Consider the following 20,859-nt stretch of genomic DNA (forward strand, 5'->3'; position numbering starts at 1 on the left):
GGGCCAACTAATTCAGATTGTATTTACAAAGCAATTGTTCAAATTTCAAAAGGCAATATACATACCTTGTCTGACTTTCAAAAGCATTTTCATTCATATTTCATAATTACTAATTTATTCAACAACAGGGCAAATTGAGGAACTAAATGTAAGACCCTAGTCTTTTAGTCTTCCTGACTAGCTCTGACCAAATAACTAGGTAAGACTTTTTAGAACTTAATTTTTCCATGCCCTATAGTAAGTCTTTTTAAAACCCAGCCACTCAGTAAGTTTAGTAGAGTCAATATCCCAATAATGTCAATGAACATCAAATGAGTATCTGATTCTTAGAACAATAACCTACTTCTTTCAATTTTGATCCATCTCCCTAACAATGAAGCACACCATATGTCTTAATGTACACAAGAGCATCTGGAAATATTTTGGTAATCTGAATATTCACTAAATGGAAAACTATTTTAAGAGATGAATACTACTATTAGTAATTTTGCCTTGACCTCAACTAGAGAAAAATCTCGATTAGGAAGACTGTTTCTCCATAGGCTAAAAGAGAAAACAGAACTAAAAGAGAAAACATCTGCTTAGACTCACTTATCGCAATCTTAAGATGTTAACTGGCAGTCTCTGTATTCAATAAAATGGGAAATACAGGAAATACTCAAGGTGTCTTAGCTCTTCAACCACAGCCTTTGTTGCTTTAGTAATATACATGCTTTCATCTGCTCAGTATTTTTTCTTATGGTCATTACACGTTTATTTTTTCTTAAAATATAAAGCCCTAAAATGCAGGCGCTCTCTTTCCAGCATGCACAGAAAGAAAAAACTTGGTGTCCAATGGCCTCTAGAATCAGACCTGAAAAAGTTCTTAATGAGATTATGGGTTCAGGGGATTGGGGACAGAGTCACTAAAGAGGTTGAGACAGCAGATGAGGGTTGAAGCACTTTTAATCACAGAAGAGTAAACAATAGTATAAACCGTTAACAACTCACCCAGTGGCTGTTGTCCTCCAGCCCTCAGCTCACCTGCTCCTCCCACCCCCCAACTCCCTGCGTACCACTGAATAAAGAGCAGGGTATCTATCAGCAGCTGTCCATCACTACCAGGTGGCAGGAAGGGGACCTAGCTAGGGGCCACAGCAATCCTGGCCATCCATTCATGGTTGTCTGTTTCTATATAACGTCGTGTGAAATATTCCATCTCCAAAGGAGGAACAGTGCAGAAACCTGGAGTGAACTTAGCTGCTCCATTCAGATGGCCAGAGCTTCAAGAGCCATGGGCAACAAGGGAGGGGACTCTCTGGAGCCAGCATAATTCAAGATGCAGCCAAATCTGGGATTGAGGTGGGTTCAAAGGGGACCAGGCTTGTGCTCCAACCTAGGCAACGAAACTCACACATATGCACAAATGCATATGCACATGTGCACACATATGCACACACACGCGCACACACACAGAGCAAATAACATTACTGAAAGAACCTGGAGGCTATTAAATACAAAATGGCAGAGTTTTTTAAAAAAAGTGAAAATATTTGCTTCTTTGATTCTCCTCAGTGCCCTGCACACGCCCTAGTCACAGGAGTGCAGATGCGGGGAGGCCCAGAGGAGTAGGTTGCCAGCAGCCCTACAAGTCCATCTATGCTGAAGTCCCCATACCAACCACCTTACTCTTCAGCCAGTAGCTGCCTCCCATGTGACCATTCACCCGACCGGCACCATTGCTGGAGCTGCGGCCACAGGGGCCTTTTGTGTTACTGGTCATATCTTCTTCTTCTGAGCTGCTTTCCACATCACTGCGATCATCCTTAGATACCTGGGTGGGATGAGGCCAAAGGTAGAAAAGGTAAGGACAGAACTTTTCTAGAATCATAAGACAGACAAAGCCCACAGAGCCCATGTTTGGGCATTGCTCCCAATCTGGCCTACTTTCTGGTGGCACCTGACTCAAAATACTATCTGGACCACAGAGGCTGTTGTGAATATCCTTTGCCTGCTTTCTGGGTTTCTCTCTCATCATCTCTAATTCCGTTCTCAATGGAATAAGTAGCCATCTTGGTAGAGGAGTTTATCTTTCAGGACCAGCCTAAAAGAGCTGAAATCATTCACCCAGTTGTGGTTTAGGTTTGAAGGAAACTCCACAGACACCCTTTCTCCTCTTGTACCTCAAGAAAAGAAAAGGCCAACACAAACAATACATATGGCTATCATCATTGCTTCTATCTTCTGGTGGTGTGGCCACTGCAGTTTTGGTTATCCAGAGTTTTGCTTTATCCCCAAAGCTGATCCACAACTGGGCTCTTCCTGGGCTCAACTATTGACACCCTATGACTAGGGTCATAGGGTGTTGATAGTTACTTCTCTTGAGCAACCCCAAGATACACAGTATGGTGAAAAGAAAAGTAGACTGGCAGTCAGCGAGTAAAAAATCCCAGTCCCAATCATGCTACTCTCTATGAATCTTTACCTTTCAACCTCAGCTTTTTGTTCTATATTTTCAAATGAAGGATTTGGATTAGAGTAGTGTTTTTCAATCTAAACTATCCTGCATACCAAGCACAGTATTTCAGATTCTCTACCGTGGACCATAAAAGTAAAGGAGAGAAACCCAGGAAAACCTATGTCAGACTTTTGCCCTCCCGAACTGAAGGATAATAAATGTGTTTTTTTTGTTTTTTTAAAGTAACTAAGAGAAGGGGGTGAGAAGGAAACAAAACTACAATTGCTATTGCCAAGGGGTGGGGTAATTGCTTTGGTTGGCCCTAAGATTCTATGGTTTATTATAGCTATCGACCTCTGAACCCAGATAATGAACTGATTATCTGATCTTTAGGAAATTTCCACCAGAGGGCAGTGTGTCTAAATTTGAGGGAAAGGGAGGCTCAAAAAGGAGGGGGGCAGTGGGTGGGTGGGAAGGAAAGGAAAAACAGAAAGGGGAAAAAAAATGAGTAGACTCTAATCTTGCCTCAATTTAGGAAAAAGAACCTGGCAACTTGAGCTCCATTCAACAATGGCCCAACCTGAGCTCCATATAAAATGGCAGAGTTTTTTAAAGAAGTGAAAATATTTTCTTCTTTGATTCTCCTCAGTGCCCTGCACACCCCCTAGTCACAGAAGTGCAGATGCGGGGAGGCCCAGAGGAGTAGGCTGCCAGCAGCCCTACAAGTCCATCTACGCTGAAGTCCCCATACCAACCACCTTACTCTTCAGCCAGTAGCTGCCTCCCATGTGACCATTCACCGGACTGGCACCGTGGCTGGAGTCAGGAGAGATACATGCTCTGATACAACCCAGGGAAACAGAATGGAAAGCAGGAAGGAAGAGAAACACATTCAGACAGACATGCTTCACTGAACACCAGAAGCACAGATACACTTACATGCAAGAGATGAAACTGTCCAGCTCCCACCAGGCATAGAAAAAAGGAAGGAGGTGAGAAAAGAGTGGAGAGTACAGAGTCTGGGTCTAATCCTTCCTGGATAGGTCACCTGGTCAGGAAAGAGCAGGGGAGAAGAGAGATGTCCAGTAGCTACAGCAAGATGCACAGGCACACTGAGCAAGTTCTGAAACCAATCGCAGCCATAAAGAATAGCGACACAAGGGCTTCCCTGGTGGCGCAGTGGTTGAGAGTCCGCCTGCTGATGCAGGGGACACGGGTTCGTGCCCCGGTCCAGGAAGATCCCACATGCCGCGGAGCAGCTGGGCCCGTGAGCCATGGCCGCTGAGCCTGCGCGTCTGGAGCCTGTGCTCCGCAACGGGAGAGGCCACAACAGTGAGAGGCCCGCGTACCGCAAAAAAAGAAAAACAAAAACAAAACAAAACAAAAAAGAATAGCGACACAAGGGATCATATATTCCTGGGAAACATTCCATCCCTTTGTCCTAGAGTCAGTGTATCCTCTACCAGAGCCCCTCCCCTTGGGATTGTGTATTACCGAAGGCTGAATCCCCAGCCCGCAGGCTAACAGTCTGACTGCTTCAGAATTTGCAAAATTCAGTTATGAGTTTTATCACTGAATGATCTTTCTTTGTGCTTTTGGGCTCTTGGCATAAGATGGGTATTTGAAACCCTAAAGACCTATCTCACTTAAGACCCCTGCCTCATACAACAGTAAGGTGAGATCGGTACTTAGTCCCTTACATAAACCATATCTTGAACATCACAGTGTGGCCATCTTGGGATGGCTTGCGACTTACCAAACTACTCCTAGGCAATCTAACATCTCTGCTTTTATACAGTTTATATCTTGGAGCTCTGCATATGATTTCCTTTGAAAAAAGGTTCCCATGCTAAAAACAAAAATATGAAATCCACAAAGTAGGTAGGTAAGGGGTAGGAAATGGTTGAGGTCATCTCCAAACCTAATCCTGTTTATTATTTTACAATGGTCATTCCTAAGGGACAGGAAGAAGGCAGATCCTTCCTCTGACATCTAAGTCATGTCTTAGATGGCTAAACACTCATACTTAAAGAAAAGATGGAAACTTTGGAGCCCTAGGCTCTTTGCTGGGTAATACCTATTTTCCCACCCAGCCCCAAAGAAAGAAGCCATCTTTCATCCTCACCTTTCCTCGGATCAAGGCTTTGAAAGCAATTCGTGCAATTAGGTAGGACCAGATGACATGCAGAACCTGTAGGATCAGGAGAAGGCCATTGAAGAGCCACCAGGAGGGATAGGGCCCGATCATCTCCCAACTCTCAAAGAGGGTCGTGTTCAGAATCCTGTAAGAGGGAGGCCAATGGTCAGATTCCAGAGTCAAAGCCAGACAGATAGGGATGAAGCTGAATTCCCTGGAAAGCAGAACCTTGTGTTTTCTCCCCATACCTTCTATCAGTTGAAGTTCCAGAGATATTCATCCACAGTGAGAAAAGAATAAAGAAAGGGGCCCATGGAGTTTTCTATCTTTAGGGATAAGGAAAGATATAGAAATCTTAGCAACTGATAGAGTAAGTCATATTATTAATCACTTCAAATATACAGAGTTTCACAAGTTTGGGACACCAATTTTAATCATAATCCTAGGAATTACTCGGATCCTCAGGCACATATAGGACAGCTGGCAGCTGACTCCCTCAGACTAAGGAGAATCTCCAACCCACAGAGTCAATGACTTTGTATCATAAAGTAGTGAGTGTAGAAGTGAGAGTGGTGTATGTGTGTGTTGGTCAGGGTGGGAGACAGGGTATAGAGCAGGAAAACAAGCAAGAGCCTGAGAATTTTGTAATCAGTACAAAAGAAGGCAAAGGAATTACTTAGGCATAAAATGAAGACTGCTCCTCAGAGATGAGTCAGGCGAGCCACAGCTAAGTGAGTTGGATGCTCTCAGTCTAGATCACACCTCACTAGAAATATTGTGCAAGGGAAATGAGGTCCTTTGAGAGTCCATAAAGGGTCAGGTTAGGTCAAGGAAGAAGCAGAGCAATATTTAGGGTTAGGGAACCTTGGTGGTCTGTTCCCTCAACTGGTGAAAGGTATCACCAGTTTATGGCTACGTATCTACCATAGCTCCACAGCCCTACCACTTACCAGAATGGATAGATTCCTAGACGAGTCGCCACAAAAATAGCACTGAAGATCACAAAAAGGGTGTCACAGAGACGCTGATACTTGGCATAATTGGCCAGCTTGGCTGCCTGGAGAAAGGAAGATAAGAATTGAGCTGGGGAGAAAGCCAGTTCTCAGGAGGAAAAGTAAAGAAAGAGGAATAGTGAGGAAAGGGGGGTTGGGGTCTTACCTCCAGCAAGAAGTCTGAGGCATCATGTAGACACATGACCAGAGTTCCCACTCGAACCATGTTGTTGATGTAGGAGAAGGTAATGAGCCCAATGGTGGCCAAGTGATGCACAAACATGATCAGAAAGTCCTAGGAAGGAATGGAAATAAAACAGGCAGGTAAAGGCAAGGCCATAGAGCTGCCGGCCAACTCAATGTCCTGCATTGTTCTCAGAGGGTCTTATCCCACCCCTTAGAAGTTCCATTTTGTTTAAATTCTCCCTCAGGGAGCTGCCTAACATTTGACCCAAAACTCTCTACGTCAATGACTGACCCATAATCTACGTTAATATAGCTCAAAACACAGTAAAGAACAATTTTCTTTGGTAGTTGCAGAACATGTAGAGCTTGGATGCTGAGCTGACACTTGGAAATAATTTCCCAGGTGGTAGTCAGGCATACAAGCCTTAGATATTTCAGATATCCTTGAAAGTCTAAGACTCTTCTGCTTTGATGAAGGAAATTTCAACCAAAGGGACCTAACAGAAAGGGGAGGTTTGTGAAGGGGGCAAAGCTAAACTATTCCAAAACATTTCAGAGACATGCTAAACAATCCATCTTACTACAAGCACTCCCTGCTTTCAGATTTAAAGCTCAAACTTCCTCTTGGGTTCAAATGCCAAGGTTAGCCCTGGAGAAATCTCTAAATACCTGAGTTATCAGACATATCTAATAAATACTTCCCAGCCCAGTGAGGGAGAGAGGGTGGGAGAGGGCAGGTAAATCTGCATCAGAGAAGCAAGGATATAAAGTCTGTGCTCTCCACAGAGACAGATACAATGGTATATTTTAGCTCTTGAGTTGGGGATGAGTTTACAAATACACGTTCTAGAATGTTTTAAAACCAACATATGTATTACAAACCTTTTTATATGCGTCATGTATTAAAATAAAATTTTAGTAAGGAGACCTGTGTCTACTAATCATAGGAGGGTGAAAGGCATCTGAATTGTGTATCAAGCTTCTAGGTTACACAACAACTAATAACCCAGATCAATTTCAATCCATTCCCACAAAGGCTAACCCTGATTTTCCTTACCAAAGATAACCACAAGTTAGTGACAGATTAGGGTTAGAGCTGCTGGAACTGCATTATGTCAGGTGGACACCAATAAAAGGTGAAGATTCTGCCCTTTCTGTCTGCTTATAAAAAACTTCAGTCATTTCCAACTTTGCCACTCTGTGGGCAAGTCAACTCACTTCTCTGAATCTTCGTTTTCTAAACAGTAAGAAAAGGGTAAACTAAATCATCCTAAACCCCTTCCAACTGACATTCTTTAAGTAAGTGGGGTCACCAAGAAGGGAGAACAGAGAGGGAACAAGGGTCCCTAATGCCAAACAAAAGCCAGATCTAGCTTTTCTGGAATCAAGGCTTTTCCTGGATCAGGGCTTACTATCCCTACGTTCTGAGCTTAGGAACTAAGCTCAGACTAAGTTTCCTGAGCTTTGTATATGTAAGAGCCTTGGAGAAAATGAGGAAAAGGCTATGCTTCTTAGGCGGTTAACTGTTTTCATCCTGGGCTGCCCTGAATGCCTCAAATATACTTCATCGTTAGTCAGGTCTCACTTCTGAGAACATTACAAAGAGCTGAAAGTCCCATTAAACCTGCTTTCTCCCTCTTTTGTGGTCCCAATCAGGGCAGAGAATCTATCACAATGACAATAATGATAGCTGCTGGAAAGGAGGATGCAATAAGTCAGGGAGTTGAGGGAGCCAATGTCCTTACCTTTCTTTTAATGTCTGTAAACTGAGAAAACATAAGAGACCAATAGAAAGCCAATTCCATGATATAATAGTAATAAAGCCCATTTGTGAGAGGCTGGAAGAGAGAAAGTAGTAGTTAAAATACCAGCTAGTCCAAGACTCATTCCACCTCCCCAAATTTCTCCCTCTCAGAGGAGCCATACCCCAAATTATTAAATAACCTTCCTCTCCATCATCTTCCAAGATCTGCAATAGCTAACAGACTTTGGATTGGTGCGGAGGCTTAAACCTCTTCCCTTCCACATACACATCTTCAGCTCTCATCTTTCAGAGATCAGATAAGGTTAACACATACTATAGCACAACCAAATCAGTGTGTCTAGAATTCTGGGCAATTAGTGCTTTTCAGGGGATTAAATACACTGAGGCCTTTCTTTCTTCTACTCTGTTAGCAGCCCCCTGACATTTTTCTACTATGGACTAGAACCATAGTAGAAAATCTTGAGGGATTCAAAAGGGACACATGAACCAGAAAGCACCTCATTAAGTGCCAGGAAGCTGTTTTTCTTTCCAGCCCAATTAGGGTGAATATAGGAACCTGGAACAAACAGATCACTGGATTTCACTGCTTATGGGGACCCCAAAAATAGATACCTGAATATATGACTCAAAGAGACTCAGTCCCTAATCCCTCAAGAATCCCAAGGAAATGTGCCATCTTCCCTTGGGACTGGCAATGTACTCTCCCCAACCCCATCTTACACACACACATAAGACCCCTGTCTTGAAAGGGCTCAGATCCTACCTGATAAGGGTAACTGTGCCAGCATTGTCGGGTGTCCCAGAACCAAGGCGACTAAGAGAAAACAGATAATCTAAGTCAGCCCTTAGAATTCTCCCCTGGCTCATCTATATAATCCCTTTCTCTCTATGCTTGGGGCAAAAGAGTTGGGAAAGAAAAAGGAATCCCTCTTGACAGAATTTAGGGTAACTAAATGGCTAGACTTTTCTTCTAGAACAAGAAAGTGTTATTACAAAGAGAGAAACCATGCTTTGAGGTATGTAAGAGCAATGAGAGCTCTAGGATAGTTTCTGGAAACATCACAACCTGGAATATATAGGAAACTGGGAGGCAGGAAGACAATGATTTCATTTAATAACTGAGAGCGAGATCTCCATGCCAAAGATTCACAAGTCAAAAGTAATAATCTCTAATGGAGTTTCAATTAAGTCCATTTCATCTAAGTTGTTGAATTTATTACTGTTAAATTGTTCACAATCTTGTCCTATTATTCTTTCAATGTCTACAGGATATGTAGTGATAGCTTTTTTTTAAGTTTTGGCCACACCCCACAGCATGTGGGACCTTAGTTCCCCAACCAGGATCGAACCTGCACTCCCTGCATTGGAAGGCGGAGTCTTAACATTGGACAAACAGGGAAATCCCCGTGATAGCCTCTTTTTCTCCCTGATACTGATAATTTGTTTTCTTGTTTTTTTCTAAGGGTTTATCAATTTTAATTAAACCTTTCAAAGAACCAACTTTTGGCTTTATTAATTTTCTCCATTATTTGTCTAATGCCTATTTCATCGATTTTTGCTTTTGCTTTTTCCTTTCCTTTAACTTACTTTGGGTTTACTTTGCTCTTCTTTTTCTGGATCTTAAAGTGAAAACTTAGATCATTGACTTTAAAGCTTTCTTCTTTTCTAATATAAACATTTAAAGTTATAAATTTCCTCTTAAGTATGCTTTAGCTGCACGCCACACATTTTGGTATGTTGTATTTTCAGCATCATTCAATTCAAAATATTTTCTAATTTCCCTATGATTTCTTATTTGATCTTCGGGTTATTTAGAAGAGTTGTTTAACTTCCAAATATTTCTCTAGATATCTTTTTATTATTAATTTGATTTCTATTTTAATTCCATTATGGTCAGAGAACATATTTTGTAAGATTTCAATATTTTAAAATTTGCTGAGACTAATTTTATGGCCTAACATATGGTTATCTTAGTTGGCGTTCCATGTGCACTTGAAAATAATACATGTTCTTCAGCTGTTGGTGTAGTGTCCTATAAATGTCAATTAGGCCAAATTGGTTGACTGTGTTGTTTAAATCTTCTACATCTTCAGTGATTTTTGTCTAGTGATTTAGTCAATTACGAAGAGTATTAAAATCTCCAAATATGACTGTATATTTGTCTATTCTCTTCCTTTTCCCTTCTTTCTGCCTCTTTATGTTTCATGTATTTTGAAGCCTCAATTATTGCATTTAGAGGAAAACAGTGTGGTACAGTGGAAAAAATAAAGGACTCATGAATCAAAAAGCCTGAAATTCTTCTTTGACTCTGACAATTAACTGAAAAGCAGGAATAATACCTGTTTTACCCACTATAATGAGTTACTGACTTGATTTCTGTAATGTCTCCTCCTTGAAAGAACAGGACTTTTGTCAAGTGCTTTGTAAATCATCACGTACTATGCTGATTTAATTAATTTTTTATTATTAGCATTATTTATGGGAGAAACAGTAGAGTCATGAGGTTACTGATGTCAGGCCCCAGACAGAAGACAATCTATTTAGCTTATCACAAGAAAAAAAAAATCACAAGGAAAAAAAAAAGGGAGTAAGGGACAAAATCTAAAGGTATTTAACTCTTATCTCCAGGGATGTAGGTATGATTAGAACCCAACAGAGAACCAGAGAAAGTTCAGACTCACCGACCAGAGAAATCTAACTCCATAGCAGAATATACATAAATAAAAAGTGAATCTCCACCTGGATGGGCAAGAAGTAGAAGTTAGAAAAATATTCACTCAAAAGAAAGTCTGTGAAGTAAAGAAGTCAAGAGAGCAGATTTGGGGATAAGACAGTTACTGGTAAGAAATTAAGTTCCCATAATAGGGACAAATACTGTTACCGAAAAAGCCAAAGAGATAAAAATCTTCCAGCCTCTGTTTAAAATAGATTTCCACAAGTGTATACTGTCTTTAGTAAACTTTTCTTCCATATTAGACTCCCTGATGATAGTGCCTATTATTTTTTTTTGCATGACAATGCGAAATACAGCACTCGGTGTCCAGAGGATAATCAGCAAAAACCCAGTGAAATGGATTATAGTATGTCCAGAAAAGGGATGCTTCCCACTAAAATGTCAATTTAGAGCAAGCTGGTACTATCTCTACCCAGGTATACAAGGGTATGCATATCTACCTATGTAAGTGCCAGTATAGGAATTCATTCCCAATTTATTTGGGAAAGGGGAACAAAATGGAACTACATCTAGCTTAGGGGCAAGCACGTCCAAGAAACTAAGGGTGATCAGGCTTCCAGTTCTCTTCTTCCCAGCCTATAATAGAGTTAGCCCTCCACATCTATTGACTGTTATCCTAACAAGAGAAGTGATTTCCAAAAAGAAAACCTTAGTCCAGTCATACTCCACCCTTCTCCTCACTCCCCACCTCCTTCTGCACACCTACATGCTTTCACAGAATTTAGTGAGCGTTGGGGGCTTGTCCTGATTCCTCCGATGACGAAACCAGCATTGGATTTTTCGGACATCCCAGTCCAGTTGCTTTGACAGGCCCTCCAGCCTTTTCTCATCAGGATACTGCAGATGTATGACCAGAGTCAGAACATCCCTTTCTCTTCAAACTTCTCATTAAATCCCTTTGACTAGTTGAGTGGCAAAGCGGCAATAACTATAGTGACTTAAGTAATGTTTTTCTTTCCAGGTTTCATCCCCAAAGTCATTTTTAGTATGAAGTACTATTTTACACATCAAGGACTTTTACCATTCATCTATACACATCCTTGTTTGGTCTTCTCCCTCCAGCCCAAGCTAAGTAAAAAGAGATATTAAAACCCAACCGCAAAGGCTATCAGTACCATTTCCATTTGATTATGCAACTAGGTAATGACAAGAGCTGGAGCAGGGAAAAACAAAATCAAAATATGATGTGTCTGGGGGAGAAGGAGGGGTGGTGGTGGCTACTAGGCCTAAAACTCAAATGTACGTAAACTTGACTTATTTAAGGGATCCTGGCCCAAAGGTATTTCCTTGAGTGGATAAAGTTTTCCTAATAGCTCTATGGACTTCCCAAATGTGAAAGATCATCCCATCCTATCCCTACCCTTGGAAATACTTGCTCTTTTATCCTCCCCTGCCCTATGGGATAAACCCCCACACGAATCTTCCTCTGTTTCTTTGCCCACTTACCTTGGTAACAGATATGAACACCTTTTCAAGGATGGCATTAGGTTGGGCCTGATAAGGACCACTGTCCTGGATGCCAACATGGAGTGCACAGGGTTTGGCAATAAACCTGTAATGGAGAAAACCCAAAAGCCAATTCTAAAAATGGTTTGCTAAGCATGAAGCAAAGATCCTGATTAGGGGACTGATAAGAGGAAAAAGGGGAAACACTTGGCTCGGAGCCAGGACTTTTTGATTTAGTCCTGGATTCTGCCATTGACTCACTTGAGAAGTGACCTGTTTAAGAAATATTGGAACATAAGCTCTCTTTCCATTTTTCCCTGGCTTCCCTTATCACATCTTGAGCTTTAGAGTCAGAGAGACCTAGATCAAATCACTAGTCTACCATTTACTGCCTGTATGAACTTGGGCAATTTATTTAATCTTGCTAAAGCTCAGTTTTTTCATCTATAAGATTAAGATTCTTGCTACTCAACACAAGGCCAACAGATAAACAGCATTACTGGTTTTTCCTAGAAGCTTTTTAGAGATACAGAATCTTGAACCCCATCTCAGACCGGCAAAATCAGAATCTGCACTAACAAGATTCCCAGGGGATTCATATTCCCATTAAAATGTTAGAAGCGGGTCTACTTTACATGAATCTTGCAGGTACAATGATATTACATATATGAAGACCGTGACACAAGGAAAGTGCTTAATAAATGGTAATTTTCCTTATATCAGATGATCAAGAAGATCTTAATTGGAGGGCAAGGTAGAACTGAGACTGAGCTCTTCCTAAACACAAATATCCCGGGTCATGGTCACCTTCCTGCCTAATCAAAAGACTATACGGAAATACTTTGAACTTTCAGAAGTTCTGAAGAAAGAAAATGGGAAACTACGAAGAGTGGTAAGAAGGAAATTACCTATTAGTACTCAATTCTAGTCCCAGATCTACCACTAATAAGTCACATAAACTTGGTCAAGTCACCTAATTCTTGGGTTTTGGTTTTGTCATCTAAAAGAAGGGGTTATATGAGATGATGTATAAGATTTTTTTCTTGGGCTTCCCTGGCGCCGCAGTGGTTAAGAATCCGCCTGCCAACGCAGGGGACACAGGTTTGATCCCTGGTCTGGGGAGATCCCACATGCTGCGGAGCAACTAAGCCCATGCGCCGCAACTACTGAGCCTGAGCTCTAAAGCCCGTGAGCCACAACTACTGAGCCCACGCGCCACAACTACTGAAGCCCACGCGCCTAGAGCCCATGCTCCGCAACAAGAGAAGCCACCACAATGAGAAGCCTGCACACCGCAATAAAGAATAGTCCCCGCTCGCCACAACTAGAGAAAGCCCGCACGCAGCAACAAAGACCCAACGCAGCCAAAAAAAAAAAAATTAAATAAATAAACTTAAAAAATAAAAGATTTTTTTCTCTTTCTAAGATTCCATAGTGATATCATTGATTATAACTAACTTGTAACTTTTACATCTTTGAAAATTGAGGAATTATTCCTTGGTTCTGCAAGAAAGATCTCTCTGTTCTACACAACCATAGATTTTTATGAGCCTCAGCTCTAGGAAAAGCTTTATGTAGTCACTTTCAGAATAAGTCAAAACCAGTTTTAGCTCTCTTAGCATCTTAGGGAGTCTCATGATGAAATTATAACTGGGAGGTGTAAGATGGAATGCTCTTGACCTATTTTCTTGATCTGCATTCAAATCCAGAATTTATCTCTAAGGGAGGGACTGAAAACAAGAAACTTTGTTTATTGTCTTCCTCTATGAAAACTTCTTTTACCTTTATCACCAAAGTTCCTGAGCCATGGGGAAACATTGATTCAGATAAAGTAAGCCACATCCGCAACCCATTCTTTTCTCTCTTTTGCACCGGTGGTATAAAAGTTTTATTCAAATGCCAGTGCTAACAGATACTTTATACTTCCTGGTATATAATTCTGTGTACAAATATTTTAAAGCCCCATTCATGTTTAAACTCCGTGTGAACACAGAGAATACTGTTTTTGTGTTTATCAAGGTTCTGTACTCAGTAGTTGCTCAGCAATTGACAAGGAACAGGTCTAGTGAATTCCACCCTTGTTCTGTTGGAGCTCAGTTTGGACCCAGCATTGATCAGCATCCAGAAGAGTAATTAAGGCAGCCATTCTTGAGACTTCCCTGGTAGTCCAGTGGTTAGGACTCCGTGCTTCCACTGCAGCGGGCGCAGGTTCGACCCCTGGTCCGGGAACTACGATCCCACATGCCGTGCACAGCCAGAAAAAAAAGAAAAAAAAAAGGTAGCCATTCTTTGCTGTTGAGTTAATGCCTGTATCAGAGATAAAAGCACTGAATCCTCTCTCCCTGTCTCCTCCCACCTACATTAATTGAGTGAAGAGGTAGATCCAAGAACAAAAAACTGCCTTTCCAATTCCTACTCTTACTCCCTGATCCAGGCCTCTTCCTCAATGCAGTCAGGTGATTAAAGGCCCTGGGGTTAGACAGATTTTACCAGCTAAGAGACTTTGTGAAAGCTACTCACCTACAGAATGAGGATAATAGTATCTGCTTCACAGGTTTATTTTAAAGATGAGATGACATAATGCATGCCTAACCCAGTACCTGACACTTTGTAAACATGCATTAAAAGGCAGCTATTATTATTTTCACTAGGAACAGATAGTTCAGTGTGGGTACTCCCTGACGGTACCTCCAGCAAAGTGAGAAGAGCAAGAAACCCTCTTTCACACAACAGGGATGGGTTTGTACCCTGATCACTTACGTGAAGCCAAGATTGCTTTATTATCTAGACCTTGAAGCAGACTTAATATCCTAGAGTTGTCATAAGCTCACATCCTGCCCTCATTAGTTCAGAGTTCAATGAAAGACATAAAGCTACTGGCATCAAGTCAGTGACAGCTGTAAGACTCTAAGAAAATTTGTTTATTTGACAAATATTTATTGGGCACTGATTTTGTGCTATAGCATGAAGCACAAAACCAAATATAAGGACTTACGATTGGAAAAGAATTTTTTTAAAGTATTTATTTATTTAATCATTTATTTGGCTGCACCAGGTCTTAGCTGCAGCACGAAGGATCTCCATTGTGGCATGTTTAGTTGCAGCACACGGGCTTCTTAGTTGCGGCATGCGAACTCGTAGTTGCCGCATGCCTGTGGGATCTAGTTCACTGACCGGGATCGAACCCAGGCCCCCTGCATTGGGAGTGCAGGTTCCTACCCACTTGACAACCAGGGAAGTCTAAAGAATTTTTTCTGTGATAAAAAAATTCATATCAGGGGACTTCCCTGGCAGCCCAGTGGTTAAGACTCCATGCTTCCACTGCAGGGGGCGCAGGTTGGATCCCTGGTTGGGGAACTAAGATCCCACATGCCATGCAGCACAACCAAAAAAAAAAAAAATTCAAGTCAGAACTTTGAGAAAGTTCACACCTGGTCATATGTTCATTCTACATCATTCACCTGACATTTAGTATAACTTATAAAATAGGTTGGCCAAACTCCAAAGAGCCTAGCATTAGCATTCATCCTTTCTGTTAAATCAGCTCTCCTCAAAGCATGCCTGGAGACCTCTGAGACCCTTTTCAGGAGCTCTGCAAGGTCAAAATTATTCTCATAATTCTATAGTTTCATAATAATTCTTTTCTCTCTCATTCTCTCATGAGTGTACAGTGGAATTTTCCACAGCTTACATGACATATAGCAACAGATCGAATGCAGAACTGATATGAGACTACAGCTACCAGATATTAAAGAGGCTCACAAAAATGTAAAATAATGCTATCCTCACATCTTTTTTTGTTTTGGAAAAGTAATTTTTCATAAAACGTTAGTTATATTACCAATACGATCAATGTATTGTTATTTATAAGTGAATTAATAAATACAATTTAAACATTTTTCTATGTTAATTTCTAAAACAGTACATATTGATAGATATTATCCATATAAGCAAAAACTCTCTGGGGTCCTCGATAACTTTTAATAGTGTAAAAATTCCTGAGATCATAGTTTGAAAACTGCTGTGCTGGACGACATTGTCAAACTTATCTTGTGATTTTCTGTCCTCTCCAGTATCAATATTGCCCAAGTTTTAAAATAATTTGTAAGACCAGACTACCCTTTGCCTGCATACCTGAATAAGTAGGCATCTAGTGGTCTATAACGATAAACTACTCCTTTCCACTTGCCACTCCAGGAACGTAAGTCTAGTGACCCAACCTGATTGTACTGTATCTGTCCTACTCTAGAGAGACCATTTCATTCTGCCCCTTTCCTGTCCTCCAGATACATGGCAGCAGCTGACCTAAGCCTGGGTTAATTAAGATGAAATTACTCACTGCTTTGCTTTTTCATACCAGAGACAAGAGCTATATCAACAATTCTATCTATGTGACCCACTGTAACATCATTGACGGATGTGAACTATACACAAATATATTCAAAAGTCTAGACCGAGCTTCTCAACTAGTGTGTCATGGAAAGTAACAAAGATGGGCTATACTTATGTTGAGATACTGCTCTTAGCTCTCAGGGTGGTCCATGGGGTGGGTGGTAGCCAGACACCCTTGTCTGTAGTCTTTGGCCTCATATACCCCACTGTGCATACACATATTATTTTCTATGTGTGCAGCAACATGATTGGGTTGGGAAGCACTGGCTTAGATCAATTTCTGGAAAAACATAAAAATGTCAAAATTGATATATAAAAAAGAAAAATAACCATCAAAGAAACTGAAATAGAAAACAAGATGAAGAAGGGGAAAATACAATAAAAAGAGAAAGGTCTTATCCAGACTGATGAAGATGGTATATCATTAGGTGAAGAGTATTGAGTAACTAAATATTTTGAACCTGAATACTCCCTCCACCACCCTCCACATAGAGAGACAGACACACACACACACACACACACACACACAAACATGGAGAGAAGATAGCTGAGATATTTAGAAGCAAATGCAGAATCCCATAGAAAACATTCAGAAAGTCCATTCCCTTTACAATTGAATTTTTTTTTTTGGCCACGCCACTCGGCTTGCAGGATCTTAGTTCCCCAACCAGGGACTGAATCCGATCCCTCGTCACTGAAAGCGCAGAATCGTAACCACTGGACTGCCAGGGAATTCCCTACAACTTAATTCTTAATAAACCAATCACATTAAAAAATGTAAGTGGGTTTCCCTGGTGGCGCAGTGGTTGAGAGTCCGCCTGCCGATGCAGGGGACACGGGTTCGTGCCCCGGTCTGGGAAGATCCCACATGCCGCGGAGCGGCTAGGCCCGTGAGCCATGGCCAGTGAGCCTGCGCGTCCTCCGCAACCGGAGTGGCCACAACAGTGAGAGGCCCGAGTACCGCAAACAAACAAACAAACAAAAAATGTAAGTAACTTCTAAGAGTTGAAGGAGAAGGAGAAAGTAAAAAGGACACTCGGGGGCGGAGTCAAGATGGCAAACCAGGAGGATGCGGAATTCCTGTCTCTTCACAACTAGGGCACCTACCGGGCACCAGAGGGGGACCACAGGCACCTAAAGGGCCGGGAGGAACCCCCAGTGACCCGGTAGTGTGTGGGGGGAGTGAAGGGGGAGGAGAAGTGGAGGCCGGACGGGACTGGCGCCCCTGAAGGGTGGCTGGGGGAGGGGAAAACGGGGAAATTGGGGGACCATTGGGAGGGCAGAGGATCAAAAGGGAGTGTGGCTAGGTTTCCCCTACCCACCTCCTGAGATACCGGGCCTGATCCTCTGCCCACCTAGGCTCCCTCCAGCCCAGCGGGTCCTGAGGGAGTGAGAGGGAGGGAAGGGGGAGCAAAAGTAAAGTCCAGACCTCCAGGACCAGCACCCCAAGGGGTAGCTGGGGGAGGGGAGGAGTTCCTACACCCAGCGGGACCCACCCACGGTTAGGGGTCCACTGGCGATGGGGGAGACCCTGGGGGAGACGGTGGGGGAGGGGCACGAAGGAACGGAGCCATTGCTCACCCTGTCCACTTAGGCACCAGGAAGCCTGCTCGGCTCCTGGGCCTAATCCTCTGCCCTCGGAGCCTCCCTCCTGCTGTGCAGAGCCCAAGCCCCGCCCCTACACCCCCACCCAGGGCCCCGACTCTACACTTGGAGACCCCCTCCAACGAGCTGGGCCTAAACCCCACCCACACACCCTCACTCAGCGCCCTACCTCCAAACTACGGAACTCCTCACTTCTGAGGCCCTACTTTGGACATGCTGCCTCTCCTCTTCCCCACAGGTCCTAAGCAGAGGCCACGCCCCATGCTTAAACATCACCCCCCACCCGCCTAGGCCCCACCCCACCATAAACACCGCCCCTGCCTAAGTGCCACCCCAGCCTAAACTCCGCCCCCATGGCCAAGGCTTTTTTTCTCTTTTAGATTGGGATTCTGGTTTACATTGTTGATTCACTGCTGTTGATTCTTTCATATTTTTATTTTTCCTAATAAATCTTCTATTTTTCTAATTTTATTTTATTCTTTATACTTTGTTATTGTTCTCTCCTTTTGGCTTGTCCCCCCACCCACCTTTTTTGTTTTCTTTTTTCTGTTGTGGTTTTATTTTACCTTGTTGCAGTTGTTTCAATTATAGTTTTATTTTTCCTAATATAATTTTTATCTCTCTAATTCTATTTTGTTTTTTCTCTTTCATATTGTGCTGCTCCTTTTTTTCTTTCTTTCTTTCTTCCTTTTTTTTTTTTTTAACCATGCCACAAAGCTTGCGGGATCTTGGTTCCCAGGCCGGAGGTTGGGCCCGAGCTCCTGTGGTGGGAGCTCCAAGTCCAAACTGCTGGACTAACAGAGAACCTCAGACCCCAGGGAATATCAGATGGAGTGAGGCCTCCCAGAGGTCCTCAACTCAGCACCAAGACCCATCTCTACCCAACTGCCTGCAAATTCCAGTACTGGACGCCTCAGGCCAAACAACCAGTAAGACAGGAATACAGCACCACCATCAAAAAAAAAGAAACGACAAAAAAAATGTTACAGACGAAGAAGCAAGGTAAAAACCTACAAGACCAAATAAATGAAGATGAAATGGGCAACCTACCTGAAAAAGAATTCAGAGTAATGATAGTAAAGATGATCCAAAATCTGGGAAACAGAATGGAGAAAACATAAGAAACATTCAACAAGGATCTAGAAGAATTAAAGAGCTAACAAACAATGGTGAACAACACAATAAATGAAATTAAAAATACTCTAGAAGGAATCAATAACCGAATAACTGAGACAGAAGAACGGATAAGTGAGCTGGAAGATAAAATGGTGGAAATAACTGCCACGGAGCAGAATAAAGAAAAAAAGAATGAAAAGAATTGAGGACGGTCTCAGAGACCTCTGGGATAACACTACACACAACAACATTCGAATTATAGGGGTCCCAGAAGAAGAAGAGAAAAAGAAAGGATCAGAGAAAATATTTTAAGAGATTATAGTCGAAAACTTCCCTAACATGGAAAGGAAATAAGTCAAGCAAGTCCAGGAAGCACAGAGAATACCATACAGGTTAAATCCAAAGAGAAACATGCAGAGAAACATATTAATCAAACTATCAAAAATTAAATACAAAGAAAAAATATTAAAAGCAGCAAGGGAAAAGCAACAAATAACATACAAGGGAATCCCCATAAGGTTAACAGCTGATCTTTCAGCACAAACTCTGCAAGCCAGAATGGAGTGGCAGGACATACTTAAAGTGATGAAAGGGAAAAACCTACAACCAGGATTACTCTACCCAGCAAGGATCTCATTCAGATTCGATGGAGAAATTTAAACCTTTACAGATAAGCAAAAGTTAAGAGAATTCAGCACCACCAAACCAGCTTTACAACAAATGCTAAAGAAACTTCTCTAGGCAGGAAACACAAGAGGAGGAAAAGACCTACAAAAACAAACCCAAAACAATTAAGAAAATGTAATAGGAACATACATATCAATAATTACCTTAAATGTAAATGGATTAAATGCTCCAACCAAGACACAGACTGACTGAATGGATACAAAAACAAGACCCATATATATGGTGTCTACAAGAGACCCACTTCAGACCTAGGGACACATACAGACTGAAAGTTGAGGGGATGGAAAAAGATATTCCACGCAAATGGAAATCAAAAGAAAGCTGGAGTAGCAATTCTCATATCATACAAAATAGACTTTAAAATAAAGAATGTTACAAGAGACAAGGAAGGACACTACATAATGATCAAGGGATCAATCCAAGGAGAAGATATAACAATTGTAAATATTTATGCACCCAACCTAGGAGCACCTCAATGCATAAGGCAAATGCAAACAGCCATAAAAGGGGAAATCGACAGTAACACAACCATAGTAGGGGACTTTAACACCCCACTTTCACCAATGGACAGATCATCCAAAATTAAAATAAATACGGAAACACAAGCTTTAAATGACACATTAAGTAAGATGGACTTAATTGATATTTATAGGACATTCCATCCAAAAACAACAGAATACACTTTCTTCTCAAGTGCTGATGGAACATTCTCCAGGATAGACCATACCCTGGGTCACAAATCAAGCCTTGGTAAATTCAAGAAAATTGAAATCGTATCAAGTGTCTTTTCGGACCACAGTGCTATGAGACTATATAACAATTACAGGAAAAAAACTGTAAAAAAATACAAACACACGGAGGCTAAACAATACGCTACTAAATAACCAGAAGATCACTGAAGAAATCAAAGAGGAAATCTAAAAATACCGAGACACAAATGACAATGAAAGCACAACGATCCAAAACCTATGGGATGCAGCAAAAGCACATCTAAGAGGGAAGTTTATAGCAATACAATCCTACCTCAAGAAACAAGAAAAACCTCAAATAAACAACCTAACCTCACACCTAAATCAATTAGAGAAAGAAGAACTAAAAAACACAAAGTTAACAGAAGGAAAGAAATCATAAAGATCAGATCAGAAATAAATGAAAAAGAAATGAAGGAAACAATAGCAAAGATCAGTAAAACTAAAAGCTGGTTCTTTGAGAAGATAAACAAAACTGATAAACCATTAGCCAGACTCATCAAGTAAAAAAGGGAGAACACTCGAATCAACAGAATTAGAAATGAAAAAGAAGTAACAACTGACAGTGCAGAAATACAAAGGATCAGGAGAGATTACTACAAGCAAATATATG

The 20,859-nt window shown here is 41.6% G+C and overlaps 1 protein-coding gene across 2 annotated transcripts in view; it reads right to left on the reverse strand.

Moving 5' to 3' along the window:
- Nucleotides 1-930: 930 nt before the first annotated feature.
- The window catches only part of CERS5 (ceramide synthase 5), a 35,012-nt gene continuing 15,083 nt past the window's right edge, over nucleotides 931-20,859 (reverse strand). The window contains exons 2-10 of one of the 2 annotated variants that reach the window (XM_029206175.1): nucleotides 11,698-11,803; nucleotides 10,958-11,088; nucleotides 10,199-10,256; nucleotides 8,281-8,331; nucleotides 7,498-7,590; nucleotides 5,733-5,861; nucleotides 5,525-5,631; nucleotides 4,563-4,719; nucleotides 931-1,813 (exon numbers count right to left, since the gene is read on the reverse strand). In XM_029206175.1, the coding sequence (XP_029062008.1) occupies nucleotides 1,637-1,813; nucleotides 4,563-4,719; nucleotides 5,525-5,631; nucleotides 5,733-5,861; nucleotides 7,498-7,590; nucleotides 8,281-8,331; nucleotides 10,199-10,256; nucleotides 10,958-11,088; nucleotides 11,698-11,803 (1,009 nt within the window). In that variant the 3' untranslated portion in view covers nucleotides 931-1,636. Of the gene's footprint in view, nucleotides 1,814-1,868; nucleotides 3,486-4,562; nucleotides 4,720-5,524; nucleotides 5,632-5,732; nucleotides 5,862-7,497; nucleotides 7,591-8,280; nucleotides 8,332-10,198; nucleotides 10,257-10,957; nucleotides 11,089-11,697; nucleotides 11,804-20,859 lie in introns of those variants that run through there. The other variant, XM_029206176.1, reaches the window with a different exon arrangement.

Source organism: Monodon monoceros, unplaced genomic scaffold (genome assembly GCF_005190385.1).
Source record: "Monodon monoceros isolate NGI ecotype Baffin Bay Population unplaced genomic scaffold, NGI_Narwhal_1 Super_Scaffold_6, whole genome shotgun sequence".
Taxonomy (NCBI): domain Eukaryota; kingdom Metazoa; phylum Chordata; class Mammalia; order Artiodactyla; family Monodontidae; genus Monodon; species Monodon monoceros.